General features: G+C 44.0%; 1 protein-coding gene across 1 annotated transcript; it reads left to right on the top strand.

The window, feature by feature from the left end:
• Positions 1-12,465: 12,465 nt before the first annotated feature.
• LOC136628771 (tropomyosin-1, isoforms 33/34-like) lies at positions 12,466-13,885 on the top strand. The gene is made up of 2 exons (XM_066604871.1): positions 12,466-13,321; positions 13,812-13,885. The coding sequence occupies exons 1-2, from the start codon at positions 12,466-12,468 to the stop codon at positions 13,883-13,885; spliced, it is 930 nt and encodes a 309-aa protein (XP_066460968.1).
• Positions 13,886-17,063: the final 3,178 nt, after the last annotated feature.

Raw genomic sequence — 17,063 nt, 5'->3', positions numbered from 1 at the left:
GGTTAAAAAAACAAAAGTTTTTCAAATGTGCATTCAGAATAAAGTAAATAGATGGAAATATATATCTTAGCAAAAGTTTGTACAGTATGTTTGCACATATTTGATATATTACAATTGAAAATGTGAAAAAACTATTTTTTTCAAAATTTTCCCAATATTGGCACTTTTAATAAATATAAACAAATTATATTGGACTATTTTCACCAACTAAATGAAGTACAACATGTGGCGAAAAAACAATGTCAGAATCACTTGGATATGCAAACCTTTACGGAACTATTCTATGTTAAAGTACACATGTCAGATTTCCAAAATTTGGCCTGGTCATTAAGGCGCAAACAGGCTTGGTCACTAAGGGGTTAAGGTGAAGGCTTCATATTGCTCACAATGTACTGTACCAGTAAATATAGCTTGCATATCTCATGCAAGCTCACAATACAAAAGCCAGCTGTACTGTAATAGCCACTTTCTAAAATCTACTGCTGTTGCACCCTTTCAGATCACTAACATGTTGTATTCCCATAGGCAAACCCTCCAATGTGATATCACAATGCAATTAAAATTGAATAGAAATAGTTCACCAACAGCACACAAAGTAACCTAGTAGGGTAAGGCAAATCAAATGCAATGCCACAACAGGAATCTGAACCTTAACCCCATTAAGGTTCACAGAAATAACAATATTTGTGGCAGCATACATATGGTGTAAGTAAATCCATTTCTTTATTCCTCCATGTTAAAAAAAAAAATAGGAGAACGTTTCAACCTCACAGGGCCTTTATCAAGCACAAAGACCCTGCAAGATCAAAACTTTTTTTTTTCCCATGGAACAATGAATTTTATTTTTACCTGCACCGTACATATGCTGCCATGCGTATTGTTTCTGCGGATTACTATGCCGTTAATCACATGGAGCTCTGGCTTAGAGTTGTGCCAAAATGAAAACTGCTACTTAAAGATTATCTGCAGTTTCACCTTGTAGTGCTCCAACATTATTGGGTTTTTCCAGCAGCTGAAGTCTGACCCCTGTAGAGCTTCAGGGCACTGGCTTTAACTGCTGGAAGAAGCAAAAAACGGCTGACATAACATAAGCGCTATCAAGGAAGCATTTAGAGAAGATTTAAATCTTCAAATCTGAAACTTGTTGTAAATGGCACTTAAAAATCGGGCCACAGATGTGTCTTGCACCCATGTGTCCTAGCCCAAAAAATGCATGTCTGCGCATATTACCTAAAGTACATCATTCATGGAGCAAATGTCCTGTGCTTTTGCGTGTCTTGCATACACTCGCATGAAGGGGCCCTTACAATGAAAAAGTTCAAAGCAGATTTTTTTATTTTTTTTTCTTAACAAATTGCATGTATTTTCACAGCAGAATTCGTTCATTGTATTCCTCTCCACCTCTCACCCACCGCTTGGGTGCAAACTGGTACTTTTTATTTAACCTCTTAGAACTGGCATGCCCACACCCCTGTCTAGTGTGGTTGTGTTGGCCTGACAGACTTGTGTATAACTTACACCAGATATGTACGCTATGTCAGACCTGGTGTAGATGCACAGAGATGCCAAAATGCGTCCAGTACACTTAGAAGTCTGTGCCTCTTTATATCACATTCATCATGTTCTAATTGAATAAGAAATGGTGAGGCAGCGCTCAAAGAGGTGAAAACAGAATATACAGTATAAAAAAAAAAAAAAAAACTCAAAAAGGAGGTGAAAATAATTCAACCTAATGTGATCACCAGTCAGGGCTGTGAAAGTCGATGTTTGAAAGATGTAGAGTGTCCTTAGATCATCAGATGTATCTGCTGATTCATATTGATATCTCATAGGATACGGGAGAGCGTCTTGAGTGTGCTCCAATCATAGAGGATGACAGAGAAAATAAACAACAATGGTTAACAGAAAACTCAGTGCTCCAGCGGTGCTTTTATAACAAGAAATGGTATCTAAGCAAAGCACTTTACAAGGGTGCTTGGCAGAGGCACCCCTAATCCCAGTAGGCGTGTAGATCGTAATCGGCAACAGGAATAATTCCACAAGTTTATTACGTACAACGCGTTTTGGCCTTTACAAGTATAGGCCTTCAAGTACAACCTGGTTGTACAAAAACAGTAATTAACCAGAGCCAGTATGGTTTGTAACAAACAAGTCTTGCCAGACTAATCTAATTTCCTTCTATGACAGAATCACCAACTGTGTTGATCAGGGAAATGCAGAGGATATAGTATATCTTGACTTTAGTAAAGCATTTGACAAAGTATCTTATACCATACTTATTGAAAAAATGACCAAATATGGGATTGATGAGGCGACTGTTAGGTGGATTCACAACTGGCTGAGTGATCATTCTCAAAGAGTGGTCATAAATGGCTGCACATCCAAGTAGAAGAATGTATCGAGTGGTGTACCACAAGGCTCTATCATGGCTCAGTGTTCAATATTTTTATAAATGATCTGGAGGAGGGAATTGATGGGAAACCGATAAAATGTTGCTGACGACAGAAAGCTAGGAGGGATAGATAACACTAGGGAAGAGAGTGAGAGTATTCAAAAAGATCTAGAAAAGTTTAAACAGTGGGCGACGACTAACAGAATGGTATTTAACAGGGAGAAGTGCAAAGTCCTACATCTGGGCAAGAAAAATGAAAAAAACATACAGAATGGGAGAAATTGGGCTAAGCAGCAGCACATGTGAAAAAGACTTGGGTATACTAATATATCATGGACTGAACATAAGTCAACAATGTGATGCAGCAGTCAAAAAGGCAAACACACTTCTGGGATGTATTAAGAGAAGCATAGAGTCTAGATCATGTGAGGTAATTATCCCCCTCTACTCTTCCTTAGTCAGACCTAATCTGGAATACTGTGTCCAGTTTTGGGCACCCCACTTTAAAAAAGACATTCACAAAGTGGAGCAAGTTCAGAGAAGAGTTACCAAGATGGTCAGCGGTCTGCAACTTATGTCCTATGAGGAACAATTAAAGGATCTGGAAATGTTTAGTTTCCAAAAAAGGCTAAGGGAGACTTAACAACTGTCTACAAATATCTGAAGGGCTGTCACAGTGCAGAGAGATTAGCCCTATTCTCATTTGCACAAGAAAAGACCAGAAGCAATGGGATGAAAGTAAAAGGGAGGAGACACAGATTAGATATTAGAAAAAACTTTGATGATGATCAATGAGTGGAACAGATTACCATGGGAGGTAGTGAGTTCTCCTTCAATGGAGTGTTCAAACTAAGTCTGTACAAATATCTATCTGGGATGGTTTAGTGAATCCTGCACTGAGCAGGGGGTTGGACCCGATGACCCTGGATGTCCCTTCCAACTCTACCATTCTATGAGGTGTCTTTGAATTCGAGAGTGATCATATAGTCTTATCTTTGAAGTACAGACTTTATCGTTTCCATCCAGAAACATTTATTCTTGAACTTCTCTTCTGGTGTTCTTGAAAACTCTATGCAATAGCCTCTTCTGATAATATTTTGGACCCAAATATCCTTTATCTGCTTTTGCCAGACCTGGAAAAAATGTAAAAGATGGCCCCTGCAGGCATCTGTGTGACTTGGGTGCTGGTCACAAAACCTCTGAACTCAGAAATCTGCTCTCTTCATTTTCTGACCCATGTGCATATCCTGAACCTCTTCTCTCCCTTTACGAAAAAAACAATCTTGCATGCTGAGCTTTATGAGGAGATATGTCTCTCCTTGTTCCTTTGCCGCACAAGGTTGGCTGTTTTTAAAATTCCAACTAGTTTAGCACCGATGACCAGACCTCATTGGAAGTCTCTGAGATTGCCGTATTTTCCCATACTAATTTGGTGTCACACATATAAGATGGCCTCAAGAATAGCTGTTCACTGAGGGTACCAGCCAAGATCGCCTCCAGTCTGCTATTGATGACTTATCCTGAAAATAAGTGGGACGACTCTTTAAGGTGGCCATACATGTTAGACAAATGTCAGCCAAACCTGCTAATTTTGGTGAAACTGGCCCATCATCTGGTGTACATGGAATGTTCAGCTGTCATTTGTTTGGCAGATAAAGAAAAGGAATCGAATGTATCACTGTGGTCGTTCCACAATTGATTACTTGCAGCAATTTTGCAGGAAATTCACAGTGTCTAAATCTGCACCATTTTTAATTGCGGATCAGCTGTTTTATTTATCCCTCGCATTTTGAATTCTGCAGCATAGACAGACACGCTGCAGGTTTGTTGCAAAATATTTCTGCACCATGAGGAGATTTCTGAAAGCAGATCCACATGACTTATACTGTGTATTAAACTATTCCACACCTGGATTTAAAAGGCTAATCAGCCTAAGAGTTGCCGGTATGTGCATAGCCGCGCTTGCAGATATATATGTGTTCACACACCTCCCATAGACCTCTATAGAAGTCACTGGTGTGTAAATCCAGAAAGATAGGTTAGGATTCCTATTTTTTTGCACCCTCAAAAGCTGCACATTCAAAAGACAAATATGAGAATAAACCCATTGAAATCAATGTCTTCTATTCTCTGGGCAAAATTGCGGTGTAACGGCCATCAACACACACCACTAACAAAATATGATTAAGGGGAATCTGTCACCTTCATAAACTAACCTTTTGTGTGGTTAGGGAAGGTGACAGGGATCCGGGTACTGTATGTTTCACACTCGCCCAATTCCTACTTGCCGCGGTGCCAACCTGTAAAGTCTGTGCGCCAGCTAAAAATCTGACACTATTCACAGTACCTTGCGTGCGCTCTTACATAGGCTTGTATAGGAACGCACACACACTGGGCTCTGAGAATTATCTAACCATTCCAGCAGCCCATAAAAGGAACACAGATTGTTTTCCCCCTTCATGCCAACAACTGTCGCACAAGAGATCGTTGATCTGACTGCTGTTTTCCTGACTCCCCCATACAGCTCAGGCAGATAGCTGCTGTATCTACTGTGTTGGGCGCCCAGCGCTGTATTCAGACAGCCGCATGTGAGTTGTGCCTGAGATTCTCCAGTGAAACTTGCATCAGCTGGCACATAGCACACGTTCGTGTGCTGTCCAATACCCATGGGCAGTGCACATTACTTGTATGATTCTCGTTCATGATATGGACCAGAATAGGACATGCTGTGATATTTTTCACAAGGACCAATGGTATGTATAACAACGTGCTAATGAGAGCAGCCTCATGGATTATAATGGGTCCGTGTGCTCTCCATGGAATACACATGCAGTAAGCGGGAGTTGGCAGAAGGGTAGCTTGAGTGAGTGCGCCAGTTCTGACCTTGTCACGATGGTGGCTACACTGCCTGAAATGGTGACTCGTGCACCAGGTGGGATTGCAATAGGGTTCTTTGTGAGAACAATTCAATAATCAGTGTAGGTCCGGTGTGACACCAGTGCCTTTAGTACGTTGTGTATCTGCAATGAAATAAAAGACGAGTCCACAGGAGTATCAGTAAAACCAAAGGCACACAGTTTACTGGAACTTACAGACTAAATACAAGGTTTACCATCTTTAATTAGCAGGCAGTGAATTCTCCAACAACTCCATGAGCATCTTAAGTGACACACATTAATTTCTTTAGTCCTCTCCTGAAGAATGAGGCAGTCAGGCTAGGTTAAGTGGGTGCTGTACTGGAAGGTTATTTATTCAGGGAGCAGTGAAGGCTCTTCTGTGGACACTCTAACTTCTGACTGCGCAGGGACAGCTTAACTCACAGTTGCGGGGGGCTGACTATCGTCAAGTTTGCACGGGGTCTGCCCAAGCTCAGATTCCTCCTGGCAAGGTTGAAAAAGACTCTGCTCCATCTTTCTGCTCCTCCATGGTACAGCGCCAGCACTAAACCAGGATCCTGACCTCACTCTCCTGTTTTCTCTCTTGACTCTCCTCCACTCCACTAGACTCGACTACCCTAGACTACCTAACCCCACCCACGCACTGCCTGTTGTCTCTCTCCACCAACCAATCCTGAGCTAAGGGGAATCTCTCTACCCAATCCCAGCACTGGACATGGGTGACTGGCAGGTAACAGAGAGGGTTAGGGTGCGAACTCTGCATAGTTATGCAGTGTTAGACAGAAAAAGACACCAGGCATTAACTCTTTAGGGACCAGTTAAGGCCAATACACATAAACAAACATTAAGACACAGACAAACATACACACTCTACATGAGGTAGCTAACAAAGTGCTGTGGGACCCAACTCTGGGATACTACAAACACACAGCACATGGACAGAAAATTCACCTGTCTGAATGGGCAGCCTTAGACCTTCACATTATCAGAACATTTTGTAAAAAGTGAACTTTCACCTATCAAATCTCTCCGGTCATACTACACTGATTCCAAGGATGGCATCTTAAAACAAATCCCCATTTACAAATGTAGCAGAGCTGAATTTGTTATTTAGCTGTTTCTTTTTTAGAGGATGAATAACACACAGAGCTCAGGTAATATGGTAGATTACTCCAGCAATCCTATGAAATACCATAGATCAATCAAAATGCATTCCAACACTATTGCTGCATAAGGGGACATATCAAAGTCTAAAAATGTGGCTTGCTTGGAAGACAGAGACTAATGTGGACAGGAGAGAGTTAATGAGCTACAAGTACACAACAGCAACATGATTAAATCCCTGCCCATTCGACACTTCCTAAACAATATCTGCCCCTAACTAACATACATTGATAACTCTCAAAGCACAGATAATGTACTAAAAAAACTGAGGAAAACCCGGATGTTTAATGAATCCACAGGCTAGAATGGGTTAAAAACAATCAAAGAAGGCATATATTTTGGTGCACTTTTTTTGTGGGATTTGAGATGTACGGCCTACTACACTTCTCTGTCTCACACGAAAATGTACAGAAACGTCTACTTTTTTAACAAATGCAATCAATTGAAAACGTATGTAAACATATGGCTGTACCTTTCCATACACTTAAGGGCTTATTTAGACGACCGTATATCGGCTCGGTTTTCACGCAGAGCGGATATACGGTGTCCTTGTCTGCAGGGGGGGGGAGGATGGAAGAGCCAGGAGCAGGAACTGAGCTCCCGCCCCCTCTCCGCCCCTTGCCACTATTTGTAATGGGAGGGGCGGGACGGGGGCAGAGCTAAGTGGCGGGACTTAGCTCCACCCCCATCTCGCCCCCTCCTATTGCAAATAGTGGCAAGGGGCGGGAGCTCAGTTCCTGCTCCAGGCTCTTCCATCCTCCCCACCCCCCCTGCAGACATAGACACCGTATATCGGCTCGGCGTGAAAACCAAGCCGATATACGGTTGTCTAAATAAGCACTAATATATACATTTTGTGATCAATAGCCTTACAGGAAAAAAAAAAGTGTTGAATTTCAAAACGTTATTAAGAAAAAAAAAGTGTACAGTGAAAAGCATGTGTTTTTCATACTAAAAAACATATTTTGCGCATACCATGTAAAAGCTTAAACACGTGCTTAAAAATGCATGTGTTATTAGATGTCTTTGGATGTACGGTCTTCGCATACATGAACCATACATGAAAGTGCCAGTGAGTACAGGCCGAACACTAAGGCCCAATGTCCACGGGCAAAACGGAATTATTTAAAGCCGCGCAGGGATCCCGCATGCATGATCCACGCCCATAGGGAATCATTGGATACCTGCAGGTAATTAAATACCTGCGAATGTCATTTTTCCCTGGCACGTGTGTAAGCCGCCGACCGGGGTGGGCTTTCCAGAATACAGCGAAGTCCTGAACAAAAGACGCGACTCAAAACCAATCCGTAGCAATGAGATTTTACTTAATTTGGCAGAACCCTTAACCAACCCGAACTCCCCCAGAAAGTTACATACACTCAGCGGGGAAGCTGAGACTCTTGTGCCATGCAGCGCTGTGCTCTATAATGTGCGCCCTCAATATCCTCCAAGCTTTTGCCTAGCCGCAGGCCGTCTCTAACCAGCCGCTATTACCTTCTATCACCCTGGAAGCAGGAACAATCAGTGTGGATGCTAGGGAGGCACCGGCGGCCCAGCACAAGAGCTTACAATCTTATCAACACACCCGTATTCTCCCCTTACACAACACCACTCAACAGATATAACAATATATAGCTCACCAGTCAAGGCAAAGTACAGTTGCGTAACGTGTGACTTGTAGATATCCTTAGACAGCTCTACGAGTATAGAGTTCTCTGTGTGTTAGGACTATCTCGGACAGCTCAGTCCCCAGCAGTGCGGCCGGCGGCCATCAGTATGCCTAACTAAACTAGCTAACTACAGGCCTTGTTATTAGTCTCAATTAGTTTGGCGGTGCGTGCACGGTTACACCAGAGGCCTTAGTTCTCTGGCTGACCCGGGTCTGGTGGGTACCTTTAGACTTTGTCCGGAACGCAGGAATAGGATTTCATCGAAGAACCATATGAACTCACTGACGCCGCTACTTCTGAGCCCGGTCTGTAATGACCACCTTCTTCGTTAAGATGGTAGTCTGACAAACTCTGGAACAGTCTCTAATGCAGCTCCCCTCACGGTAGCTCCGGTCCTCGTTGGGGTCCTTTTCCCGGTGGATCGCAGTGTCTCTCTCGCTAGCTGCAGTCCTCACCAGCCCATCTCAGCTCGCTCGCACGCACCTCTTCTCCTTTCATTCTGCTCCTCTCTCTGGTCATGATGCACTTCTTTTTTTCTCTGTCCCAGTCCAGAGCACAGTGACCTCTTGTGGTCAAAAAACAAAATGACAGTTACAACAGAAACAGGGACATTCACAGCAGGAGGACTGTTTCACCATCTTACACGTGGATCGCACGTGAAGGAAACCACCCGCAGTACATTCCATTTTTGTGGGTCTCCTGCGGTTTCCATTGAAGCCTATGGGAGCCGTCTGGTCACGCGGCACACCCACAGCTGCATTTGTGCTGTGCCGCGGGGTCATGAGAAAGCAGGAGTTTAAAAAAAAGGAAAAGATGCTCACGGTGCATGTGCGCAGCACACTGCCAGCGTGCCGAGCACATCCGCCGGGCCAAACAAATAAGATCCGGCCACGACGGAGGGGAGATCCACATTGTCTGGAGAGGTAAGTATAATAGATTTTCTGGCCTCATGTCTGCGGGAAAGCAGGAACCCGCTGCGGGATTCTGCAAAGAGAATTCTGCGAGCCTAAGGGTGGATTCAGACGAACGTATATCGGCTGGGTTTTCACGCCCAGCCGATATACGGCGTCCATCTCTGCAGGGGGAGGAAGCTGGAAGAGCTGGGAGCAGGAACTGAGCTCCTGCTGCCTCTCTGCCTCTTCTCCACCCCCCTGCACTATTTTCAATGAGGAGAGGCTGGACAGGGGCGGAGCTAATTCTCGGAACTTAGCCCCGCCCCCGTTCCATCTCCTCCCATTGCAAATAGTGCAGAGGGGCGGAGAGGGGGTGGAGAGGAGGCAGAGAGGGGGCGGGAGTTCAGAGCACTGCTCCCGTCTCTTCCAGCCTCCTCCCCCTGCAGAGAGAGACACCGTATATCGGCTGGCATGAAAACACAGCCGACATACGGTCATCTGAATGCACCCAAAGGCCTCATGTCCACGGGCAAAAGAAGAATTAAAATCCGCAGCGGATTTTAACTCTTCTCCTGCCCGCGGATCCGCATCCCATAGGGATGCATTGACCACCCGCGGGTAGATAAATACCCGCGGATGGTCAATAAAAGTGATTTTTTTAAAAATGGAGCATGAAAAATCTGGACCATGCTCCATTTTCGTGCAGGTCTCCCGCGGGCTTCTATTGAAGCCTATGGAAGCCGTCCGGATCCGCGGAAGACCAAAATCAGAATTTACTCACCTGCTCCGGATCTTCCCTTCGCCGCGGCTTCATCTTCTCTCCGTCACGGCCGGATCTTTTTTCTTCTCTATGGAGAATCCGTAGCGGGCCTGATTTTCCCCGTGGACATGAGGCCTAAGCCTCATGTCCACAGGGAAATTATATTTAGCAAATCCGTGCGTGAAAAAAAACGCAAATCTGCATGCCATAGGAAAGCATTGACCATCCGCAGTTAATTAAATAGCCGCGGGTGGTATTTTAAGTGATTTGTCGATTTCACGCGTGTAAAAAAACACGCGACATGCTCCATTTTAGTACGGATCACGCATACAGGAGCTCATAGAGCTCATATCTCAGTTGATCTCCTGCATGAAAAAAAAAGACAATTATAGTGCATCCGCAGCAGAAATCCGCACAGGCCTGATTTTTCCTGTGGACATGAGGCCTTAAGTTATGATAGATAATGTGGCCCCCATGCAGGACTGATTGTGGAGGGGAGGTATATCTCTCCTATGTGGAGGAGCAGGAAGAGTCTCACCTGCTGGGGATTAATTCATTCAGAGGGCGGATATATAAGGGGAAACCAGGAGGGCAGTTATCAGCCTGGAGACACAGAAAGCCTGTCTGTGTGAGAGCAAGAAGTGGGTAAAGGGGCTGAGCAGGGGTGGTGACCCTATGGGGTGCATAGCCCTCCCTGCTGGCACGTGTTGCCGTTGGCTGCTCACCATGTTAGTGAATTACTGTCAGGGTCTGCAGCTCCCCTGATGGTATCCACTAAGCAATGCTGATCCTGGTGCACATTTTGTAGTATTTGTGTCCAAAAAGCAGTCAATCTGCATGCTGTCTATTTTGAAGCGGCCTGTCTTTTTTAGAATGATGGGGGTAAAACTGAATGTTGTGATAAGCCCCCTGCACCCTGACATGTTGGCACTTTGTAGTAAACAAGTGGGTTTTGGGTTGCAGTTTGGGCACTTCGTCTCTAAAGGTTTGCCATCACTGGTATAGGGGGTATGCCCAAGGGTGTAACTATAGAGGATGCAGTTGCACCTGGGCTCAGGGGGCCCATAAGGCCTCTTCTCCATATAGGGAACCCAGTACTATGAATAAAGCATTATAGTTGGGGGCCCTGTTACGAGTTTTGCATCGGGGCCGGGGAGCTTCAAGTTACGCCTCTGGGTATGCCTGTGACTGTTGAGACACTCCCTCATATCTGGGATGTTTGGGAGGCTTGCTGGTGTGTGTAAGCTGGCAGGGAGAAGCTCCCCAGCTGTTAGTGAGGGGCAGCTATTATATAGGAATTGCAGGATGGGCAGGGGTTTAATGGTGTTGCTGTTTTGTACTTGTAGCTCATTAACTCTCTCCTGTCCACATTAGTCTGTCTTCCTGGGTAAGCCACACTCTTAGACTTTGCTATGTCCCCTTGTGCAGCATTTGTGTTGGAATGCATTTTGAATGAAATGTTTTGCGGTTATTTAGAGACCTTAAGAACTTGGGAACTGTAACTCTTTAAAAATTCCTGCTTATTAGACTGATAATCATACCATTCATTACTTAGTGACTTGGTGATGGCCAATATGCCTTTTCACTGACCTCACTAAGAAGCTTTTAAACCTGCACATATCTTTAAGGCAGTAACTCTTAAGACTCCTTCACCCTGGTGTTTTTTTTTTTTTTTAACACATCACTGCATGAGTGAAAACCTTGCAACTGTGAAGGAAACCATTGGAAGGCAAGGGGTTTCTGCGCTTTCACTCTCGCATAGCAGCCCCTGTCACACAGGTGCTTTTTCTCTGTGATTAATGTGGCTCATTCAGCACTACGCTAATTGTGGTAAAACGCTGACATTGTTTTTAATGGAGAATCTGACAGCTGATTGATCGCTGTTCTATATTTTACATCTAGGGCAGTTCATCAATGATGAGTACTAAACTGTTGGCCGCAGGGAGCTGCAGACCAAAGTAGGATTGTGGCAAAGCGCTGCGATTGAAATTGAAATTATTGAAACGCCTGTGAGAGGCCTTAAAACTTTTCTTTAAACGACGTATTGTGCAAAAGTAGTAAATATACAGAAAGCTGGTATCGTAGTAATCGTGCTAAGAATGTTTTGTTTTTACCAAGTGGCAAATGTTGCAAAAAAGTAAACCATGCTAGATGGAAGGGGAGGTTCTATTTCTCTTCACAAGAATATAAAATTATATGTACCCCAGAGTGCTGCCATTACAAAACCCAGCATCTCCCAAAAAGCAAGCCTTCATACAGCTGTGCCAACAGTTAACGGCTCCTGTGATGTTACAATAAATATACCTTGCTCCTTACAAGTGGTCACTAACAGCATAATAAACATATTTACTAACTTCTGTTGTACCACTTTTTAAACCTCTAACATCCTGAAAAGAATAAAGGATAAATCCCAAATTAGTTTTTGAAGGGGTTTTAAGGGATTAAGGATTTTGATGTAGATGTCGCCCTAATTTGAAGGGATAAGTCATATTTAACAGACTGTGGCATTAAAATATATCTTACTGGCCAACTTTTTCTATGGCTATATGGCATGAATCTTCCTGAAATCAATATAATTTTTTTTTACATTGTGTTAACTATGGAAAATTCACATTACTACTGGATGAACATGCCTTAAATTGTATAATGGATAACTTTTTCATATAGATGTTGTTGTTTTTTTCCAGCAATGGCCTCTTGTGTGGAAGCTCAGGTTGCAGTTGGCAGTACTTCAGTGCCTGCAGGTTCACCAGATATGCCTTGTGAGGGAACTCCAGCTCCTGAGATTCTGCCAGCAGATACTGGAGCTTCATCCACTGAGAAGGAGGTTGTATCAGAGGACACTAATGCTCCTACAGAGGACACTACATCTGCAGAAAATGAGGCTCCATCAGAGGCCACTGACACTACAAATGTAGACAATGAGGCTCCACCTGTGGATAAGAAGTCTCTGTCTGTAGAGGCTGATGCCCTTCCCAAGGACATTGAGGCTCCAGCCACTGCAACTGACAATGCAACCACAGAGAGTGAGGCTCCATCTGTGGATAAGAAGCCTCCATCTGCAGAGAATGATGACCTTTCCAAGGACACTGAGGTTCCAACTACACAGAATGGGAAAGAAACCATAAATGCTCATGCTCCAGCCACAGAGAAAGAGGCTCCATCAGAACCCCAAAAGGTCCCATCCACAGAGAACGATGCCCCGTCAGCGGGAGGTGATGCTCCATCCACAGAGAACGATGCCCCGTCAGCGGGAGGTGATGCTCCATCCACAGAGAACGATGCCCCGTCAGCGGGCGGTGATGCTCCATCCACAGAGAACGATGCCCCGTCAGCGGGCGGTGATGCTCCATCCACAGAGAACGATGCCCCGTCAGCGGGCGGTGATGCTCCATCCACAGAGAACGATGCCCCGTCAGCGGGCGGTGATGCTCCATCCACAGAGAACGATGCCCCGTCAGCGGGCGGTGATGCTCCATCCACAGAGAAATCAATTCCTTCAGCAGAAACTAAGGCTTCATCAGTAAATGAAGTACAAGAAGCTGGTAAGCCTGAGATGATGGGTTGTGACTCTAGAGCAAGGGGGTCAAACTCACTTTCACTGGGGGCCACATCAGGCTTATGGTGACCTTTAAAGGGCTGATTGTAAGACTGTATAGCAAGGGCCTGTTCACACAAGCATATTTGCGTACATATAGAAGCCATTGATGTCAGAGTTCATTCACATGATGTATATTTTCAAACAGCATGACCTATTTTGTTGCGTACTACACACCCCGATAGGCTATATAAGTGAATGGGCCGCGCAAATACGTGGTGAATGCGGAAGAAACCTGTGTATTCACTGTATTTGCACACCATTTCAGTGGGCCCATCTGTGTTTTTTTTTTTTTCTTAATTGCGCAAATAGTAAGCCCACCCCTTAGTAATAAGGCCCCCCTCATAATAACACTGAATGGAGATGTCCTAAACATTCTAAGACCCTGTAGTCACTCATGGGGAAGTTCGGAGTAATGGCATTTCTTCTTGTTGTAGGACCTGTCAGTAATGATTCATCCAGTAAAGGAACACAGGAGGTGACAGAGAAACGGAGGTCTTCCACATACTAGCAGCAGGTGACTGGGTCCAAATATCTTGTACATGCATAAACATCTTATAGACGTCTTATGTGTTTTCTCTACTAGTTACTGATCCACATTAGTCAACACCCTGGGAACAGAAAAATCTTCCATTGATAAACTTTTTGAATGTCTTCAATATTAAGGAGTTTAATGTTTTGCATACTTCACACAAATGTATAAAGCATGTGGGAGGTCTTGAGCACATTAAAAAAAACATGTGATCCATCCAGTGCCAGGCTTTGACTAGGTATAAGTAACAGCTTTGCTTGGACTGGCTCTTTAAAGCAGTGTACTGCTTCTGGGCTAAGTATGTATGTATGTGTTCCCATGTTTTGGCCATCTTGGAGGCCTGAAAAACCTTCAGACTTGCTAACCCCCACCATGCCCCTGTGCATTGGCAGTGATCTCTGATCTGCCCTGGCCAATAAGAGTGTGGTGTGAATTGTGTAGCTTAAAAAAAAACTGCTACAGCCATTTTGGATGGCTAAAACCAGGCTTAGAACTGGTAGCTGAGGGGCAGCTGCAGGTAATAGACCTTTGTTGTCCCAAGACAGACGTTTGTTTCAAAAGAGGGCCATTCTAACACCTTATTGTTAGTCTAATTTTTAGCATTTCGCCTTCCAAAAAACGCAGTAAATGATCAAAAAAACTATTCCCTCCCCCTCCCCCCCCCCCCCCCCCCAATACAATTTTGTCTCGCAGAAAAAGCCCTCATAGAGCTCCTTCATGGAAAAATAACAGTTATAGAACTTTGCATGCAGCAATTTAGAAAAAAATCCCAAAAAAGGGTTTTTATTGTGGAACCCCCCCAAAAAATTTTTTTTAAATCTTGGCATCGTTGTAATTGTACTGTCCCATAGAAAAAATGTATTGTCATTTATGCTGCATAATTAATGCTTTTAAAATAAATTAAAAAAAAATCTATGGCAGAATTGATGTGTTTCCTCTCCCTGCAATCATAAAGTCTTACAATATAGTCTGTACCCAAAAAATGGCACCAATAAAAACTATAGTTTGCCACGCAAGAAAATAGGCGTTATATGCCTGTGTCAACAGAAAAAGAAAGTTTGGGGCTTTTGAAAAATGGAGATGAAAATCTACAAAATTGTTTGGTCCTCAACGCCAAAATGGGTCATGTCCTTAATGGGTTAATGACCTTGATAACAGAATCAGCATTGTATTACTTGTTCTCCAATATTCCAGGTTCTTCTCCGGGTGACTCCATCAAAGCTGGAAGTGAGTTAGTGCAGTCTTCTGTGAATCCTCCAGTGTTTGGTTTCTGATAAGCAAGGAGTCCCTTTCTGGATGATGCAAGGATGTCCCTGATGAGCCGTCCTCCTGAATAATGGTCTTGCTCCATGGAGTCTCCTCAGCAGTTTGGGCTTCTCTACTGTGATTTCTCCAGGAATCATTCATTCTCTCTGGGTGCTAGAAGAGCCACCTGTCTTCTGGAGTGTTTTGAAATAAAACTCATGAATCTCTAAATTCTTTGTCAAGATGAAGTCCATTATTTGGTTGTCTGACTGCAGGAGTCTTATTGCATTACATCGCTGGTTGAGGTGAAGGCTTCATATTGCTCGCTGTATTGTACCAGTAAATGTGGCTTGCATATCTCACACAAGCTGGCTGTACTGTAATATCCACTATCTAAACAAATCTAATGCTGTTAGTTGAACTGAAAAGATCCAACATATTATGTTCCCATAGACAAGCCCTGCATGTGATATTACAATGCAATTAATCACATGGAGCCATGGCTTAGGGTTGTGTAAAAGTGAGAACTTCTCCATGGGTTTTAGACCTGTTTCACATGGGCTACAAAATTACACAATTTTTATAGTGCTGCACCATCGCTTTAAAACACTCATTTAAAGGTCATGCAGCGACTGAGAGCCAGGCCGTCAGCTAGGGAGATGGCGGAGTACAAGATGGCAGTGTATCACAGTGGCACTACCGTCTCCTCTCCTGAAAGCCGAAGTACAGCCCAGCCTTGTGCTGGGGGAATAAGATATAACAGTCCTTACTACCAAAGATCTGGTCTGGATTGTCACCAGTTCTCTGACGCCAGTGCCCATAGCTAAATAAGGAAGGAGTCGCTTGCAGTAAGTGAGTCTACAACCAAAATGTCTTTCAAAACTGGAAGCCCTCTGTTTTTCTTTTACTTATGTTCTCAATTCTTGTTTTTTTTTTTTTTTGGTTTCTCCCCCCCCCCCCCCCCCCCAGTATGGCATAAGTGCTTCTTGAGCAACTTAAGTACTTTTTTTTTTTTTTTTTTTACACACTTTTAAAATATGGAGCCCCCCAGCCCTTAAAGCACACACATCCTTAGTTGTAGTTATCTGATGGACACTCTTGAGGCAGTCACGTCTGTCTTAGAAAGAATTCTCAAACGCTTGCATCATCTATTACTACTTAGCAACCTGTGCTAGCTGTGGTGGATTTTGTTCCTCCCTTGGTAATGCAGTTTAGCGGGGAGTGTGTGACAACCATACTGCAACTTCTCCCCCAGGTTGCGTCGCCGGAGCTCTAGTCCTGGAGGGGATAAGTCTCCTGGCATGTGAGAACGGACTGAAGCTGAGCCCTGGCAAGAGCATCAGCACTGCTCAACCTCAGCACACACCACCTACTACATCCTTCATTCTCCTTTTTCTAAACTCCTCTCTAACGCCTAAAACATCAATCTCCTCACACACAGCAGGTTAGGAGGACAAACAAACAGATTCGATCAAGGTGGACACCAACATATACACCAAACACATAAGAACAAACAGACCACAAGTGCTGGATCACTAGACCCATGCTTTCCTAAGGGTTCTCTCAGGCTACAAAGCATCGCTCATGTGAAAGAGCCACTTTGGAGATCTCCTGCTCCGGTAGCTGGTTCATCTCTATCTGGAAGCTGAAATCGGCCCTATATGGGGCTGATTTCACCTGATGGAGCTGGAGCGCTCTAAAGTGTAAGTATGCTTAATTTTCATGCAACAGGAATTTGACTGTCAGCCATGTGGATAGGACTTGGGAAGAAGGGATTGTAGCACGTTACAAGGTAGTGAGTTCACACATTGGGTTTGCCAAGACCTCACTTAATCTACATTCACTTACAGTGGAAACATTTTACAGCAGAATGCACTGGTAAATTTGGTGGTGAAGTCCAGTGAGAAACTTT

This window comes from Eleutherodactylus coqui, chromosome 5 (genome assembly GCF_035609145.1).
Source record: "Eleutherodactylus coqui strain aEleCoq1 chromosome 5, aEleCoq1.hap1, whole genome shotgun sequence".
NCBI classification, from domain to species: Eukaryota; Metazoa; Chordata; class Amphibia; order Anura; family Eleutherodactylidae; genus Eleutherodactylus; species Eleutherodactylus coqui.
This window is presented reverse-complemented; position numbering and strand designations above follow the sequence as displayed.

What these genes read in the sequence shown, in the direction of transcription:
- LOC136628771 (XM_066604871.1), top strand. Translation starts at nt 12,466, where the DNA reads ATGGCCTCTTGTGTGGAAGCTCAGGTTGCAGTTGGCAGTACTTCAGTG. An exon ending in AAATGAAGTACAAGAAGCTG is followed by an intron (nt 13,322 to 13,811) that starts GTAAGCCTGAGA and finishes TTCTTGTTGTAG; the next exon opens with GACCTGTCAGTAATGATTCA.